Source organism: Podarcis filfolensis (genome assembly GCF_964270895.1).
Source record: "Podarcis filfolensis genome assembly, chromosome: Z".
NCBI lineage: Eukaryota > Metazoa > Chordata > Lepidosauria > Squamata > Lacertidae > Podarcis > Podarcis filfolensis.
Window position 1 is genome coordinate 30,329,812 of NC_139617.1, and position 19,585 is coordinate 30,349,396.

Below are 19,585 nucleotides of genomic sequence, written 5' to 3' on the forward strand. Positions count from 1 at the left end.
TAAACAGTATTTCAGTACGTGTTTTAGTATTATGCTTCCATATACAAATGTGATTATTTACTTCCGGAAGTATTTGAATTTGTTGGGATAGTCATTTAAAATGTTTTTATACTTACTGGTGGAGGGAGAAAGAGGCAGGTTTTTGGGGGGATGGGGAACAAGATGTTTTAAGAAGAAAAGCTGAAAACGTGTGTAGATAAAAGTACAGCAACCCTGTGAGGCAGGTTGAGAGAGGGAGTGACCAGCCCCGAAGATCACATCCAGTGAGCTTCATGGTTGAGTTGGGTATTTGAACCCTACTCTATCCCTTTATTTCCCCCACCCCAGTCTTGAAGGCTCTTTTTACACAAGCTGCAGGCCATCTTTCCTAGCTTCCATGAGCTGCTGCTCTCAATTTCAGTCCCAAAAATGATCTCAGAAATACATTACATGCACGTCCTTCCATTACATCCTTCCCTGTGTGCTGACTAGATAAATGAGATCACTTCGGAGAAGAGGAATTGCACTTATTTGCAATTCAGAACAACAGTATTTGGAACAGGAAGATGGTAGTGTTTTGCCGCCCTAGTAGCTATTATACGAATCCCACATTACACTGTCAGAGTCCACAACATATTGTGTAGCCACTGCAGGGTCCAGAAATACTCAGGAAGGTCAGCTGTTTAAAAAATTAGAGCACAGTCCAGAAAGATCTCTTCTTCTTCTTCTTCTTCTTCTTCTTCTTCTTCTTCTTCTTCTTAGTTTATCTATATGCCACCCATTTTGGGCAACTTCCAGCAAATTATAGAAACACAGCAAAACATCATGCATTAAAAACTTCCATGCTGGACACATGACCCGGAAAAAACTGTCTGTGGACAAACACTGGCTCCCTCGGCCTGTAAAGCGAGATGAGCGCCACAACCCCAGAGTCGTTCGCAACTGGACTTAACTGCCAGGGGTCCTTTACCTTTACATACAGGGCTACATTCAGATGTTTTCTATAAGTCCTATATCTCTTTGACATCTGACAGGAGGGCATTCTACAAGGCAGGCATGACTACTGAGAAGGGCCTCTACCTGGTTCACTGGAACTGCACTTCTCACAGTGAGGGAACCACCAGAAGGCCCTCGGAGGTGGAACGAACGATGGGGGTGGAGATGTTCCTTCAGGTATACAGGACCGAGGCATCTTCCTCTTTTTCCAGCCCTCATTAGGGCCATTTGCTCATCCTCTCCACCCCACACAAAATGCACACTTGCTGTGCCCTTACCAATATCTACATGTTAAAGAGAACACCTAGAAGCAAATTCATGTTAGTGACCTTTCAAGCATTGTGACAAGCTAGAGCCTTGGGTACAAAAAGTACCCAAAGACACTGCATTTATGAGATATTTTTATGTTTCTCATCCCTCAAGGAAAAGAAGCAGAATTTCCTTTCAGAATTCTCCATCATCATTGTGGGGCCCTAGGATCTCAGGGTCTTAGCATGCCAAGAGCTTAACATGAGTCAACAGTATCATGCAGCAGCAAGAAAAAGCTAGTGTGGTGACAGGCTGCATCAACAGAAGTCCAGTATCCAGATCAAAGGAAATAGTATCATTTATTCTGCCTTGGGTAGACCCCACCGGTCTACCCCACTGGAGGTCCTGTGTTCTGAGCATTACAATTTAGGAAGAGAATTGACCTCTTGGAACACAGAATCATAGAATGTGCAGAGGAGGGCAACCAAGATGATCAAGGGTCTGGGAACCAAGCCTTAGGAGGAATGGTTGAGGGAGTTGGATATCTTTAACTTTGAAAAGAGGAGATCGAGAGGAAATGTGATCTTCAAATATCTGAAGGGTTTTCACGTGTAAGGTGGAGTAAGCTTGTTTTCTGGAGGGTAGGACTCAAACCATCAAATTCAAGGTACAAGAAAGGAGATTCTGACTAAACATGAGGAAGAGCTTTATGGTGGTAAGAGCCATTTGACAGTGGAACAGACTCTCACGAGAGGTGGTGGACTATCCTTCCTTGGAGATTTTTAAACTTGTTGTCTCCAGAACTAGACACAGTTGTTTAAGGACAAGATAGCCTCTAGCAAGCTGGTGCCCCCCCAGATTCTTTGTACTACAGCTCCCAGCATCAAACAGCCATGCTGGCTGGGGGCTGGGGGGCTCTGGAGTCCAAAAACATGGAGGGCATCAGATTGGGAAAGGCTGCAGCAGGCTGTACAAGGGCAAACAAAGCCAACTCATTTCTGTCCCTGGACTCTCCTCTCTCTGAGGCAATGTATATGTGTAAATTCTCTCTCTTTACACCAATTTGCAGGAGCTAGAGAGTGTGAGAATTCTCATCCCACGACACTCCTGGGATTGCTTGTCCCTAGTGTGAGAAAGGAAACAGTTGGCTGAGACCTGAGGTTTATAATTAATATCTACCAGTGCCCTTTCCTGACCAAATAAAAAGGCAATTAGGAGGAGAATCTAATCAAAAACTGCTTGGCTTTAAAAAAAAATCCTTGTAACCCAATGTTTGTTCACATTTATTGAAAAATGTATTATCCACAATAGAAACTGTAAACTGCCTTTTGCAATCTGAAAGCTGCCCGTCTTCCAAATCTCATTCCAGTCAGCTGGGGGTGGGGGTCAGGAATAGGATAGTTTCACACATTCATGCCAGCAGAAAAAAGGTGGGCAGATTCTCATTTTGTGATTTAGCTCACAGAAGACCCATCCCAGGTTTCAGAAAGCTACAGCGGCCTTGCCTGCTATTACACCCTCTTGCTACTTGAAAGGATTTCTGCTCCTGTTGTTAATTGGTGATTTATTATGGTGTGGGCTTAATAGGTTTCGTGCTCATATTGTTTGAGGCTTTATGGTGCCTGTAAGCTACCTTGCATTTGTGTTTTGAAAGCAGATGGGATATGAATTGTTTATACATCAAGAAGCACAGCGCTACTACCCCCAGCTTCTAATATGCAACCGCTAAATCTTCTTGATCAAGTACCTGATAGACTTATAGGATCATAGAATTTTAAGGCTGGGAGGCACCCCCAGGGTCCTCTAGTCCAACACCCCACAATGCAGTAATCACAGCTAAAGGACCTGGTGCAATAAGTGTTGTCAATCCAATTGGTACCAGTGACCACAGTGCTGTTCAATTAAATATGCATGAGAGTGTCTAAGTGTCCAATGCGGCCAGATTTGATGTCAAAAGGATAAACTTCCCCAAAATGAGATGGGGGCAGAGGGAGAGAAAATGGAAATACAGTGACTGCCAATAATGTGGATGGCTTTAAAAGAGGCTTAGACAAGTTCATGCAGGAGGAGAGGGCTATTGATGGCTACTAGCCTTGATAGCTATGCTCTGCTTCCATCGTTGGAGGTAGCAATGCTTCTGAATGCCAGCTGTTGGAAACCACAAGAGGGGAGAGGGCTCTTGCTTACGGTTTTCCGGAAAGAGGCACTGTGAGAAAAGGATGCTGGACTGGCCTAATCCAGAAGGCTCCTTTTACCCTCTTATGAGGCCACCTCCAAGAATATCTACTACTCCTGTAGCACAGTCTGAAGAGAAGAGGAGGCGATTTCCCAACTATTGCAGCACTGAGCTTGTGCAGAGAAGCTCAGCATTGCAAAGAGGAGGTAAAAATACACAGTGCTGCTGCTCCTTGCAACATCACTGAACGAGATGCCTCGCCCTTTTTACAGCACCACTGACAGCAGAATCAAGTGCTTCCAAAACAGAAAGGAATACCACAATAATGTCAAGGGTCACATTATGGTGAGAAGGCACTTTCTTCAACCTGTAGGTCAATCTAGCTAAAGACTGTCTCAACACTGACTGACAGCAGCTCCCCAGGGTTTCTGGGGCAGGGGATTTCTACCAGAAGGTGCCATTGAGGATTGAAGCTGGGACGTTATGCATACAAGGCACTGGAGAAACAGCTCTTTCCCATAGAAACAGTTGTGATTCAAGGACCCGCCACCCGCTTGGGGATAAGAAAGACATATGGACACAGTATATTAGGTTAATGGGCTAAAAAAGGCCACAACCTTATTGATTACAGCATGTGAGAGGTATTGGCTTAGGCATCGGATAAAACAACAGAGCGTGACACCACCCCCTCAGGGGTGAGTCTGACAAGGGTTAACCACCAGTGGGAGGAGCCTGTTGATGCAAATACAACTGAAAGCTCCCCCTGATGTCACCGGGGGTCGTGCCATGGCCCTAGCCACCAGCAAGGGCGTTGGACAGGATCCACGACCGCTGGATTCCTTTACCGGAATACAGTGGTACCTCAGGTTACATACGCTTCAGGTTATAGACTCCGCTAACCCAGAAATAGTGCTTCAGGTTAAGAACTTGGCTTCAGGATGAGAACAGAAATCGTGCTCCGGCTGCGCAGCGGCAGTGGGAGGCCCCATTAGCTAAAGTGGTGCTTCAGGTTAAGAACAGATTCAGGTTAAGTACGGACCTCCGGAACAAATTAAGCACTTAACCTGAGGTACCACTGTACCCATAAAGTGGAGGGGTAGGCGATGGCCACACCCTGTCCTCCAATACACAAACATATTCCAATGCCTAACCGCTAATACCTAAAAGTTGTGACGATTTGCTACGAGGTAGGCGAGAAACCAAGTGGCCGGTGCCAATTTGCCAGTTGGATAAAAATTCCTACCAGGCCCCTTGGACAACCAAGGCGACCAACCACAGGTCCATAGCAATGTCAAGAACCAAGCAGTGAACTAAAGGGAGGGTGGGTGGGTGATCCGACGAAAACCAGCAGCGGAATGAAAGGGAAGTGCTGCCGCAGCCACGTTTGAGCGGCAAAACCCCGCTCCCAAGCCTTCACCTGGTTGGTTGGCTACCTGGGGGCGTGGCATGGCAGCCAGGCCAGCTGGGCAGGGGGCTGGAACGCCCCCTGCCAATGCAGGAAATGGCTCCTGCTCACAACTCCTCCCCTCTGTAAGGAGGAGAGGCTATCAAGATTCTAGTCCTTATGGTTTTAAAAAGAAAAGGAGCTGAATGAAATGGGAAGCTGCCTAATATTGAATCAAACCGCTGGTCTCTCTACCTTAGCACTGTCTGTCCTGGCTGGCAGCAGCTCTCCAGGATTTCAGACAAGGTTTCAGGCCCACAGACTGCATGCTCACCCCTCCACTCAGTTTTACACTGTGAATTTTAATTCTTAAGCCACCTTTGGAAGGCGAGAGAGGAGACAGCAAACAGCTGAAAGGTTCCAGTGGTAGCAGCAACATGCAGCACTTTGAATTCTTCCAAGCAACACAACACGTGTCTGTGGACCTTGCTTCAGCCTGATAAATCAAGTGCTGTTAGATGCATGCCACAAATATGGGGCGCGGAGAAGGCTGGAAGGAGGTGAGATTTAAGTATTGTAAGCAAGCAGTAGTGCAGCAGGGGGGCAAAATCATGAGAGGCACAACCAGACGTCTCCACAACATGCTCCCTGCTGTGCTCCTGCCGTCTTCCGGAGCTGTGGGAGGCAGTCCACACCCGGGCTAGGCCTTCGCCCTTTGGGGCTGGGTGGTGCCTCCTTTTCCTTGGATGTCTGCCTGGGCTGGCCGAGAGGCGAGGGCTTGCTCAGCTAGCATAGGTGCTCGTTGGTGTGCCCTCCACACCTGCACCTTGCCACTGACTGCTACCGGTGTGCTGCCTGGCGTGGCCAAGAGGGAGGGAGCAGGAGTGTACTGCCACTGCCACAGCCCACCAAGTAGGGAGGGAGGCAGGAAAGTGCCTGAGAGGGGAAGGCCCCACCCCTGGCATGCACCCCAGCTTCCCACTTGCCCTGCCCCAGGTGCTGGCAATTCATGCTACACAACTGTAACCAAGCAATATGTGTCAGTGGGGGTCAATGGAGTCAACATGATATACAGTGGTACCTCAGGTTAAGTACTTAATTCATTCCAGTTAAGTACTTAATTCATTCATTCTTAACCTGAAACTGTTCTTAACTTGAAGCACCACTTTAGCTAATGGGGCCTCCCGCTGCTGCTGCGCCACCGGAGCCCGATTTCTGTTCTCATCCTGAAGCAAAGTTCTTAACCCAAGGTACTATTTCTGGGTTAGCGGAGTCTGTAACCTGAAGCGTATGTAACCTGAAGTGTATGTAACCCAAGGTACCACTGTAGTGGGTAAAGTATCACACTAGGACTTGGGAGAAACCAGTTTTCTAATCCCCACTCGGCCCTGAAGCTCATTCACCGCCTAAGGTACTAAAATTCTAAGAAGCAGGGTGTGGGAAATTCACACCATCACGATCTGCTCCTCGCTTTCCCATGACAATCCTGAGAGATCCCTTCTCCTCCTGTCCCAAACATAGCTAATTTGAGGCAATTAAATTCCAATGTGAGCTGGTAACTGGTAATGCCAAAATAAACAGTGCACGCTTGACTTTTAAGCCTGATGTGATGAAATGCCTTTGAATAAATAGGAGCAAAACGAGGCAGGGGAGGAACAGAATGAAAACAGAAAGTGCACTTCCCTGCTGGGTTTATCTGGTGTAGAATTACTTACCCACCACAAGTCATGGGGAGAAAAGGTTGTTTCACAGCAGTGAGAATCAGAGCAGTCTCAACTGCATCGTGGTGAAGTTTGTAGGCAAAGGTACAGCTGCCATGGCGAGAAGGCCTACAGATGGCTCCATAGACCAGGTGGAGTTTTATGTAAGGGCAACCCATTCACTCTGACTGACTGATTAAGCAGAAATGTGTGAGCAGCAAGCTTTGTGCATGTGAACCTGCTTCCATCAAAGTGAGTGGGTTGGGCCCTCCAGTTAACAGAACCCTGTTTGTGCAATAAGGGAGTACCTTTGGAACTCACTTCCTGGCAAAGCCAGTCTTGCTTTGTTCTTCCATTGGCTGGTGAAAACCTTCTTTGGGGAACTGCCTGTTTTTAATGAGGGGGGTGGTTTTATGGTAATGAGTCCCTATATAGGAAAAAGGCATGGTACAGTAATAATAGTATTACTATAGTATAGTACTATTAGTAAACCGTGTCTTTTACCTGCAGGAAATAATAATAATAATAAAAATATTTATTTTTATCCCACCTTTCCCCCACACTGCAACTTAAAGCAGCTGACGCAATTTTAAACAAACACAGATAAAATACAAAAAGCTAAAAAGATATAAAACATAATAGTTTAAAAGTAACTGAACTCTAATCAAATTAAAACAATAAAGTATAAAGCAAGTCTATTAAAATGCACATAACATCACAGCACCGACTCTTTCATTAAAAGCAGCCAATTCCCAAAGTCCTGTCAGAATAAAACGGTCTTCACCAGCTGGCACAAGGACAGCCAGGAAGGAGCAAGTCTGGCTTCTTTAAGAAGGGAGTTCCTAAGTTGCCACGGAGCAGCCACGAAGAAGGCTCTGTCCCACATCCCCACCAATTGTGCCTGTGAGGGGAGGGGGTGGGACAGAGAGAAAGGCCTCCTCCAAAGATTTCAAAGCTCAGGCAGATTCATATGAGGGAATACAGTTTTCCAGAGTCCTGACCTAAGCCTCTAAGGGCTTTATAGCTCATAACCAGCAATTTAAATTGCAGCAAGGGAGTCATCTACTTCCTATAACCAGCCAAAGTCAACAGTCTGGCTGCAGCTCTCTGAGCCAGTTGGAGTTTCTAGGCACTTTTCAAAGGCAGTGTTACAGTAGTTGAGAAGGTATGTTGCTGGATTTGGAGCAGAAATTTACTATTTGCTAGGCAATGGGCAGATAATTCCCTTATTTATCAATGCACGTGCACAAGTTAGGATTCCCCAAGCAACTGAAAACTGGGACACACACTTCTTTATATTAAATAGGAGGGTGTACTTAGAAATGTAGGGTGCTGCCTTCACACCATGGCTCCGTGAAGCCCAATGACTAGCAGAAGCTCTCCAGGGAAAAGACTGAGATGTGATATGCTGTCCACCTTATCTAAAGGGCTGTCCCATGGAAAACAGAGCTTGTGTTCTTCTACCCCATAAGGGAGGACTCAAACCAATGGGTTCAAATGGCAAGAAAGAAGATTCTAACTAAACATCAGGAAGAAATTTCTGATGGCAAGAGCCATTCAACAATGGAACGGACTGCCTCAAAAGGCGGTGGACTCTCCTTCATTGGAGGTTTTTAAACAGGTTGGATGGCTACCTGTCAGGGATGCTTTAGCTGTAATTCCTGCATTGCAGGGAGTTGGACTATGGTTACTAGAATTTTTTCAAGGAATCCGTGGACACTTTTTTTTTTTTTTGAATTTCATGCTTTATTTTAGGAAAGGGTTGCCCAGAGTTCTTGACCTTTTTTTAGGAGGGGGGCCCAAAGTTGTCGGTCGCACACCTCAACACAAGGCAGGCAGAGAAGCCCATCTACAAACACACAAACACCAAAAAAAGAGGTTGGGGGGGGGGGAGAGAGGTTGAGTAAAGGCGCTTGCTGGTCTTGGGAAAACACGCATTAAAACACACACACAAGGCACCGGCTTCCCAAAACCGGGAGACCACTGGAGGGCGAGTGCAGATTTTGTCCAGGGACAGATTGGTGAATCCGGGGACTGTCCCTGGGAACCCTAAGTTGGACTAAATGACCATTAGGAAGCCTTCCAATTCTGTGTTTCAGAAATGAGTCTTCCCAGCCCTACTGATACGGAAATGAATGGACCTGCAAGCTCTGGGTACCAATTGTACACAGAACTAAAATAGTTACGGCACCAGCTCTGCCTTAAGAGCATAAGCACATAAGAACAACCAGCTGGATCAGGCCAATGGCCTACCTTGTCCAGCATCCAATTCTCACAGGAGCTGATCAGATGCCCATGGGAAACCAGCGAGCAGGATCCGACCACAAGTGCACTCTCTCCTCCTGTGGTTTTCAGCAACTATACTTGAAGATGCAAGCCTACAGCAGAAACTCTTGCAGAGACAGACAGCCTTTCTCCAAAAGCTGTTTGTGCACTAGGAGCAACCGATTGATCTGATAATACATACCTGATGAAAACACAGCAAAACAACCAGTCCTCAATGAAGGGAGCTGAGCAAGATGAGGACAGCAAATCACGCAGAGATGCAGCATAGCTCTTGCAACACATCTCACTCTTTTGGGAAGCTAATGAGGACCCTTAAGAGGCCAGCCAAGGTCTTACAAATAAACTTGTCTTACTAGCTCAGCAACATAATCCTCTATTAGATTCTAACCATCACTGGGCACAACACCCAGGAAATTGAAAAGGATTCAGGACATCATCTATACTGACCCCATCAAACTGTAACATAATTTTTGTTTAATAGGAGCACTTAGCTATTTAATTATTATTTTTTCTCTTTTCTGAGGCATGCCAGCAGTTCTCTCATGAGAACTAGTTTGGGAATTGTTAGCAAACAATATTTTCCACTGTTATATTCTTCCCACAGAAAAATGTTCTCCTTTTAGAAATGCATTGTTTCATAAAATTAGTAACCATCAGTAAACACAGTTCAAGTCAAACTGAGTAACTGGGATCTAAAAATACCATTTGCAATTAAACTTTTAAACTCCCCCCTCACCCAGCAGACTATCCGCAGGAAGCACATATTACTTAAGAAGACGGCTTTCTGCACCTTCCATTTTCCTACTGAAACCTAAATAACTTCAAGGAGAAGTTACACACTATTGAGTAGCCCATCTTAAAATATTTACAAGCATCCCAAACAGAAATAATTTCAAAGCAGAGCTTTGAATTTCTTTGTACATAACATTAAGTGCAATTTATTGATTTTCCCCTGCACCCCCCCCATGTCAGATGTTTCCCACCTCTTCTGGCTGTTGGAACACCTTTTGAAATATTTATACAGTTTGTAAAACATTCATTTTTATAGTGTTTTAAGTTAGAGTTTTAAATATAAGGTCAAAGGAACTTGATAAATCTTATCCCTAGTGATTGAAGGCAGAAGAATATTCAGATCCAACATTTTCTGTGTGAAACACGTATGATGATTGATTGCATTTATACCACATATCCCCCCTCCCCCCAAGGAGTACAATGTAGTGTACGTGGTTCTTCTCATTTAATTCTCACAGCAACCCTATGAGGTGGGTTAGGCTGGGAGAAAGCAGTGACTAGTCGAAAGTCACCCAGTGAGATTCATGGCTGAAACTCTCCTAGGTCCTAGTCCGACAATTTAACCACCACTCCACTGCTTTGTGGTGCTTCCAGTCCTACTTGGATGGATGTTTCCAGAGGGTGATGCCTGGGGAGTGTTCTGTGGCCCCATGGAGCCTTCAATGTGGGGTTCCTCTGGGTTCGATTTTATGCTAGTTAAACATCTACATGAGACCGCTGAGTGGAGTTATCCAGAAGTTTGGAGTACATTGTCATCAATATGCTGATGACACACAGCTCTACTTCTCCTTTACATCTGCAGGTGTGGCAGCAGATGTGCTGGACCACTGTCTTGGCTCAGTAATGGACTGGAAGAGATCCAACAAACTGAAGCTCAATCCAGATAAAACTGGGGAACTGTTAGTGGCCTGTTCTAGACTGAGTGCCTGGGAGGTTACCTGCTCTGGATGGTATCATAACTAACTAACTAAAAAAATAATCAATCAATCCCATGTCACTATAAAGTTTGAGGTGCACCTGGAGATACCTGCTTAGGTAAAACTCCTGAGATTGTTTAGGGGGAAACCAAGGAGTCGGTCAAGATAGTAAGGAAAAAAATGTCCAAATTTAATGACAGAAAGCTTTGAGCTTAATAGTAATTAAGTCGAGCATAATAATAATAATAATCAGGGTTGAGCAAGTTAAGTTGTTATGGTGTGGCCAGACATTTGTTTACTCAACCACCACCCTTCATGGCTAATAATAGTAGGCTGGAAAATGACCTGGGTTTTGGATTAATGCCCATTTTGTGGAGGTGCCGATTCCATTCCACATGAAAGAAGTCATGAGACCACTCTGAGACAATTACAAGAGACAGCATGGTGTAGTGGTTAGAGTGTCAGGCTAGGACCTAGGAGACCAAGATTCAATTTCCCACTTGGCTATGCTCACTGGGTGTGACCTTGAATAGTCACTGCCTCTGAGCCTAACCTACCACTAGGTTCTCTCCGTTGCTCCCAGCAAACGTCTACACAAAACTGCTGTAAGGTATCACTTGGGGGTGGGGAGGTCCCATCGTAATGCTGATGACATCCAGCTCTCTCCCCTTTTAGCATCAGACCCAGATGTAGCAGTGCTGGATCAGGGCCTGCAACCAGTAAACAGATGAATAATGGACAGAAACCCAACAGTGACACGTCAGAGATTCTGCAGGTGGGTGGTTTGTTTGCTCAGAGAGACGTCGTTGTGAATGGGGTTCAGCTACTCCCTCCTGGATCAAGTCCACAGCCTGGGGGTTCAAATCCTCCTCCCCTCAGCCATGAAGCTTGCTGGGTGTGTCCTTGCCTCTCAGTCTAACCCACTGGGCAGGAGGCGGGTGTTATGAGGTTTGTTATGAGGATAAAACGGGGGGGGGGGGGCTATTTATGCCATCTTGAGCTGTTTGCAGAAAAGAATGGTGTATTAATGCCATAAATAAAATTTAATAAATAAATGCAGAACCCCAACACCAAGCCCTGGTCACAGCATCTCATCTCTCAGCGGTATAAAGCACGTCCCTGAATGCTACCCCCCAAATTCCTCTGTTAGTGACTTTTGAGGCAGAAGGGACGAAAGATTGCCAAGGCAAGTCTAGAACTTTTTCCTTCTAGAAGCTTTTGATGATAATGATGATGATGATGATGATGATGATGATGATAATTTATTATTTATATCCCGTCCATCTGTCTGGGTTTCCCCAGCCACTCTTGGCGGCTTCCAACAAAGATAAAAAAATACATTAAAACATCAGTCATTAAAAACTTCCCTAAACAGGGCTGCCTTCAGATGTCTTCTAAGTGTCAGATAGTTGTTTATCTCTTTGACATCTGATGGGAGAGTGTTCCACAGGGCGGGTGCCACTACCGATAAGGCCCTCTGCCTGGTTCCCTGTAACCTCACTTCTTGCAGTGAGGGAACCACCAGAAGGCCCTCGGCACTGGATCTCAGTGTCTGGGCAGAACGATGGGGGTGGAAACGCTCCTTCAGGTATACTGGGCCGAAGCCATTTAGGGCTTTAAATGTCGACACCAACACTTTGAATTGTGCTCGGAAACATACTGGGAGCCGATGCAGGTCTTTCAAGACCGGTGTTATGTGGTCTCGGTGGCCGCTCCCACTCACCAGTCTGGCTGCCACATTCTGGATTAGTTGGTAGTTTCCGGGTCACCTTCAAAGGTAGCCCCACGTAGAGCACATGGCAGTAGTCCAGGCAGGAGATAACTAGAGCATGCACCACTCTGGCGAGACAGTCCGCGGGCAGGTAGGGTCTCAGCCTGCGTACCAGATGGAGCTGGTAGACAGCTGTCCTGGAAACAGAATTGACCTGTGCCTCCATGGACAGCTGTGAGTCCAAAATGACTCACAGGCTGTGTACCTGCTCCTTCAGGGGCACAGTTGCGCCATTCAGGACCAGGGAGTCCCGCATCCCCACCCACCCTCTGTCCCCAAAAGAGTACTTCTGTCTTGTCAGGATTCACCCTCAATCCATTAGTTGCCATCCATCCTCCAACCGCCTCCAGACACTCACACAGCACCTTCACCGCCTTCACTCATTCCGATTTGAAAGAGAGGTAGAGCTGGGTGTCATCTGCATACTGGTGACCACCCAGCCCCAACCCCTGATGATCTCTCCCAGCGGCTTCATATAGATGTTGAAAATCATAATGGAGAGGATGGAACCCTGAGGCACCCCACAAGCGAGAGCCCAGAGGTCTGAACACTCATCCCCCAACACCACTTTCTGGACACGGCCCAGGAGGAAGGAGCGGAGCGACTGTATAACAGTGCCCCCAGCTCCTCTAGACGGTCCAGAAGGATGCTATGGTCGATGGTGTCAAAGGCCGCTGAGACATCCAGCAGAACTAGGAAACAGCAAGCTATCTTAAGAGGTTTCTCACACCTACAACCATTCATCCTGCATACTTTATGCACTAAGTTTCACGCACTTACACAACAAACAAAACAAATTGATTTACGAAGGGGGGGGGGGGAGGAGACATTTTTCATTTTTAAAAAACATTTTAACAGTTCCATTACTTACTTTACAACATCAGGCTGTAAATTCTGCCTGGCTAGAGAGACCAGAGGAAAGATCATGAAGTCCAGGATGTTTATGAAGGGCATAAATAAGGAATGACAGCTGGTCCTTAATGAACAAGCAGTAAATTTCTGTAGGAAATGAAATCCCACTGTCTTAAATTTTGTTTCAACACCTGTCAATTTCCTTGTTAACCATAAGCACACTGAAGCCTTGCAAACCTGAACTGACTGTCATTCTGACATTATTAACGTCAAGCATGTTTTGAATATGCTTCCTAGAAATCCTACTAGCCCACCAAGCGGAATGACAGCCACAAGGTCAGGTGGAATGCAGTGAATTTCAGTAGGGACAAATGTAGGGTTCTGTACTTAGGCAGGTTTAATCAGCTGCATCAATACAAGATGGGGATCATGTGGCTTGCCAGTAGGACATGTAGAAAGGATCTAGGAGCCTTAGTAGACCACGGTCTTAACATGAGCTAACAGCATAATGCAGCAGCAAAAAGCTAATATTTTTCTAGGCTGAATCAACATAATTCATAGTCCCATTCATAGTCATGGTACTACTCTATTCTGCCTCCGTTAGACAACATCTGGGTCCAGTTCTGGGCACAACAATTAGAGAAGGATATTGGCAAGCTGGAATGTGCACCAAGGAGAGCTGCCCTCAAGGGTCTGGAAAACAGGTTTTGATGAACAGTTGAGGGGGTTGCATATGTTTAGCCTGGAAAAGAGGAGACTGAGATATCTGAAGGGCTGTCACATGGAAGATGGAACAAGCTTGTTTCCTTCTGTTCTGGAGGGTAGAACCCAAGTCAATGGCTTCAAGTGACAAGAAAGGAGGTCTTCCTTGCAATGTGGTGGACTCTCCGCCCTTGGAGGTTTTTAAGCAGAGGTTGGATAGCCAACTGTCATGGATGCTTTAATGGAGATTCCTGCATTGCAGGGGGTTGGACTAACTGCTCCTGTTTCCCTTCTAACTCTGCAATTTTGTGATTCTATGATTCCATGGTGGAAACGCAAACCTGTGCAATTATTTTGAAAAACAGCCTTTGAAGAAGTTTCTTCTGTTACGGGACAGGTAATCCGAAGCTAGCTTTATTTAATCTGATGACTACAAGAATTAGCTTTTAAAGTACATACTAATCCTCTTCATGCCCACAGCTACAAATATACTGGAAAGAGATTATTAAGGGCTCAGCCACACTTACCTTTCCTTCGAGCTCTCCACACACAGTGTGCACTTTAAAGCTCCATGTCTGAGTAAGGTTTGGTGTTTTTTTTTTTTTGTCCCAGAGCTTTCTACACAAAAAAACTTGGCTCTTTAAAGCTGAATCAGAGCAAACAGCAATCCACTGAAAACCCCAATTACCATTTGTTGTGCTTCAGTTTAAAGATTGTGTTTTCGTGGGGAGCTCTGTGGTAAAAAAAAAACAGAAAAACATGGACACAGATCTTTAAATTGTGGACCCGTGCATGGAAAGAGCAGTGAGCCTGGGTAAACCCTAACTTAACTCTGAAGGAGTGGCGGGATAGTCTATGGAATACAGTCAATATGGAGAAAGTAAGGGAGCATATTGCATTGCTCTGGAACACAAAGACTAAATATGGTCATCTGACCTCAAAAAGGATACTGTAGAGTTGGGAAAGGTTCAGAAAAAGGCAACCAAAATTATTGCAGGGATGGAGTGACTCCCCTATGAAGAACGGTTGCAGAGTTTGGGACTTTTTAGTTTACAGAAAAGGCAAGGAAGAGGTGATAGAAGTTTGTAAAATGATGCATGGAATAAAATAAAGCACTGCATGAGAACTTGTGGCCATCCAATGAAGCTTAATGTTGGAAGATTCAGGATGGAGAAAATATTTCTTCATGCAGCACATATTAAAACTATGGAACTTAATCCTGCAGGAGGCAGCATGGCCAGCAACTTGGGTGGCTTTAAAAGAGGGTTCGGCAAATTCATGGAGCAGAGGGCTATTGACAGCTACTAGCCAGGATAGCTATGCTATGCCTCCACAGCTGGAGGCAGCTATGCTTCTGAATACCAGTTGCTGGAAACCACAGGACAGGAGAGGGCTACTCATGCTCAGGTCCTGCTTGCTGGCTTTCCATAGGCAACTGCTCAGCCACTGTGAGAAGAGGATGCTGTGCTAGATGGGGCCCTGGCCTGACCCCACAGGCTCTTCTTCTGTTCTTATGATTTCAATAATGGCATGTGTTTATTCAGTGCAATGGATAAAGCTCTCCACACCAGCTCCACCTGTGAGCTGTGGCTCACCCTAGGGCAACCTGTTATGGTGGAGAGCAGAAGACCCCTAAACTTATACAAATCATTTCATTTACAAACTTAGTTATTGTTTGACAGTGGGCTTATGCAGGATGGGCTTGTGTGCACATGGGGGGGGGCGTTTCAGGCAAAATAGTCACCACCTGCATGTCTTTTTAGAAAGTGGAAAGAGAAAAGTTAAAAGGAAGTGTATTAGCCAGGCTTCTCCCAAGAGCCTCAAAAGCTTTTGTTAAAAATAAAAAAAGTGGGGAAGAAGGAAAAGGGTAATTTGTCCTAGATGATGGATTTACTAGACTGGTAAACAGCTGGTCACTTGGTGTTCTCTGGAAAGCATGAATTACCTCCAGAAAGGGAGGTTCATGAAGGATGTTTAGCCTGGAGAAGGGGCTAAAGGGCTATCACAAGGAAGATGGAGCAAGCTTGCATCTGGCTGCTCCAGAGGTCAGGAGATTCAAACAACAAGAAAGGAGATTCTGACTAAACATTAGGCAGAACATTCTGAGGGTAAGAGCCATTTGGCAGTGGATAAGACTCCTTCGGAAGATGGTACTCTCCTTCATTGGAGGTTTCTAAGCATAGGTTGGGTGGCCATCTGCCAGGAATTTTTTCAATGTGATACTTACATTATGGAGGGTTGGGCTGGATGACACCTGGGGATCCCTTCCAACTCTATAATTGTGTGAATGTAAACTGAAGGAGAATGGGCTTTGCTCCTTTTTCTTTTTTCCTTTCTGCGCCACAAACAATTGCAATTGTTTACATAAGTGAAAGTGAGCAGAGCCCTGGAGAGAAGTCTCACCTGAAGCCAAGTAAGCCCAAGTGCAGTAGTAACATCATTTCCCCATTGCCTTAATTAGGAGAGTGAAAGACAACAAGAGGAGGTAGCCTTGATCGCCTCCCCTTGGCCTTCTGGGGTTTAATCTTTCTATCCTGCTTTAGGCAAGTTCAAGGGAAAAGATCAGCAACGACCTTAACTGTGATTAATGCTAATGTTTTTGCTTAGCCAGGCTAGGAAGGAAGCAGCATTAAATCTGCACCAGTCATGATCTCTTAAACTCATCTCTCTAATCAGAAGTAAGATTATAATACCCCCTGTCTTATAGGGTTGCAGTAAAAGGATTACCTAAGATAAAGGAGTCAGAAGCATTTTGCAGTAATGGAAAGGCCTTATAAGCAATTGTTCTTGTAAGGAGCATGCTCACAAGCCGGTCTTTTAAGAAGAGTTTGCTGGATCAGGCCAGTGGCCCATCTGGTCCAGCATCCTATTCTTCTCACAGCCAGATACCCCAATGGGATACCCATAAGCAGAATTTGAGCACAAGAGCACTCTACCCTTCTGCAGATCCAAGCAACTGATATTCAGAAGCATTGCTACTTCCGACCATGGAAGGCTAAGCACAGCCACTGGGGCCAGCAGCCAATGACAGCTCTTTTTCTTTCCTCTATTTTAATTTTAAAAGCCATTCAGGTGTGCTGTGTGAAGAAGTCCTTCCTTTTACCTGTCCTGTATCTTCCAGCATTTAGCTTCAAGCTTGCATGTTAGGAAAAGGGGGGGGGCCTTTCTCCATTCATTTTCTCAAATTCCCAGACACTGCACACTTTTCCTTAAAGGGGAGTTGCTCCACCTTCCCGATCTCCACCCTGAGATAGAGCTGTGCAGCTCTTTCCTAACCAAGGACTGAGCACAGCATTATGCCTCCAGCACAGAGCAAGTTCAAATGAATCACATGAGATCCACATTAGGCTGACAATAGATTGCAGCTTTTACGGGTGCTGATTTTTTGGGAGTCACAAACACTTTTAATCTCATCCCATTTTTTCCTCTGCGCAAACAGATTTTGAAATGGCTGGGGGGTGAGGTTAAACAAAAATCCTCCCACGCCTGTTTGGCAAGAGATAGAACTAGAATGAGGTTCCAGAATTGGGCAGATGAAACTGCCATTTTCTCCAACCTTAAATTTGATTCTCCATATTTCTATATCAGTTGTTGTTGCTGCTGTTGTTGTTGAAGTCCTCGTGAAAAATGGTATGCCATTTGGTGGGACTTTATCTCATATGCAACAAATAAAGACATGCAGGACTCCCTCTCCATGGTATGGTATGAAATTTGGCTGTCCTAATGGTCTTAAGCATTCTACCTACTTGATATTGGAATCATAGAATTGTAGATTTTGAAGGGGCCCCTGAGGCTCATCTAGTCCCACCTAATATTAAGTTGCTCCTAGATATACTGGACTCCTTTTCTGTTCCTCTACATTTTTCTTGTATTGATTTGTTTTGATTTACTTCAATAAAACCTTTTCAGAAAGAAAGGCCTTGTGAAAATTCATCAGATTTCTCCTAACACACACATTTTTGTATGCAAGGGTGCCCAAGACACAATACTCTATAAAGCAGTTTTCTATAATAAATGCACGCTATGGGTTATTTTCACTAATAGATGCTTTTCTTTTTGAAAGATCACTTGGCTGAAGAAATGCAAAAACTGGAAAAGTACACACAGCTGAAATGTTTTATTTAATTCATTGCTCCAGAAAGTGCAGATGAGGGAGATCCATCCCATGCTCTAAACCACAAGCACAGCCCCTCCCTCCACCCCATCAAACTGTCTCCACTTCTCTAAGAAAAGAAAATACAGGCAACTCCCTATTTACACGCAATCTATTTGCATACGACCCCCTGGGGCTTTTCCCTCCTACAAAAAGAAGCTAGGGAGGTGATAACATCTAGAGCAGAGGCGGCGGCAGGTGGGCAGCTAACCAACTGATGGGATATTCTCTTTTATCTGCAGTGAGGAGTTTCCAGCCTAAAACTGCGGAGGGAAGTCAAAAGGCGAGATGCACATCCCTGCTCTCTCTTTTATGGACACCCTACCCAGGTGTGCATAAAAGTAGCTGGAGGAAGTGCAAATGCCATACGATGATGCTACGACAGGAAGGCATCATCAACCTATCCTCTGGTCACTTTTCTGGGCCTCTTACATGGTTGTATTACTGCAAAACTTTCAGAGACTCGGCAGCTACCTGCTCACTTCCCTCTTGCTTCTTTAGACAATCATAAAACCACAATTCCCAGGGTTCTCTCTCTCTCTCTCTCTCTCTCTCTCTCTCTCTCTCTCTCTCTCTCTCTCTCTGTGTGTGTGTGTGTGTGTATAATTCCATCTACAGTGGTACCTTGGGTTACAAACTTAATTCTTTCTGGAGATCCGTTCTTAACCCAAAACCGTTCTTAACCTGGCTGAGGTATGCTTTTGCTAATGGTGCCTCCTGCAGCTGCCGCGCTGCTGGCACGTGATTTCCGTTCTCATCCTGGAGCAAAGTTCTCAACCTTAGGTACTACTTCCGAGTTAGTGGCATTTGTAACCCGAAGTGTTTGTAACCTGAGGTACCACTGCATTCCTAACCCAAAAGGTGCACATGGCTCCCTCTCCCCAAGTTTACATCTTACTACAACCCTGTGACGTAGGTAGGGGTGAGAGCTCAGCCACATTCTTTGGGAAAGACAGCAAGCGCTCAATTCAGAAGCATTGCTGCCTGTGACCCTGGAGGCAGAGCATAGCCATCCTGAAGCCATCTCCTTCATGAACTTGCTCAATCCTCTTTTAAAGCCTTCCAAGATGGTGGTAGGGCTGGGCGATATATCATCCAAAACCACTATGAAGTTCACATAGTGATAACTGTTTCATAATATTTGAGCTGTCAATATATTGCAAATCACAATGTGTGTAAGGGTGTGTAATGCAATAATCCACCAGTTAAACGTTGCAATGTTATCACCACCTAAACCTCACAATATAACCAGCTTAACGTTGCAATCTACTGTACCACAATGTCTGAAATAAGGGTGGAACTATACAGAAGCACTACTTAGGGGTCTAAAACCACTCCTGTGAGAGTGGCTTAGGGGTCTAAAACAGAAAAACAACAATATTATCAATCATTACACACTCAGTTTCACCAGCAGGCAAGCCAAAATGCATCCAAGTGAGACTTTTGGTTTGGGACTTGGCTACCAAATGGTGGAATTTAGGACAATCCAAAGTACTGTGATGAGTCTGCACTGGCAGAAACGGCTTGCCATGACCATGATACGTGTTGGCAGTAGCAGAGACAACCCGCAAGGCCTTGTGGTTGGTGGCACAATCAGTGGTGGCCCGTGAGTCCTTGTGGAGGTGATG

At 45.3% G+C, this 19,585-nt stretch overlaps 1 protein-coding gene and 1 long non-coding RNA gene across 3 annotated transcripts in view; both read right to left on the reverse strand.

Annotated features, from left to right (window-relative positions):
* Positions 1 to 19,585, reverse strand: part of LOC310754565 — a 632,985-nt gene that overhangs the window by 403,531 nt on the left and 209,869 nt on the right. The gene's annotated exons all lie outside the window — the stretch shown is intronic.
* Positions 1 to 19,585, reverse strand: part of AR (androgen receptor) — a 260,564-nt gene that overhangs the window by 207,534 nt on the left and 33,445 nt on the right. Inside the window, exon 1 of one of the 2 annotated variants that reach the window (XM_083596371.1) lies at positions 6,500 to 6,646. The exons of the other annotated variant lie outside the window; for it this stretch is intronic. Coding sequence (XP_083452497.1) covers positions 6,500 to 6,513 — 14 coding nt within the window. The 5' untranslated portion in view covers positions 6,514 to 6,646. Of the gene's footprint in view, positions 1 to 6,499; positions 6,647 to 19,585 lie in introns of those variants that run through there. 2 annotated transcript variants of the gene reach the window in all.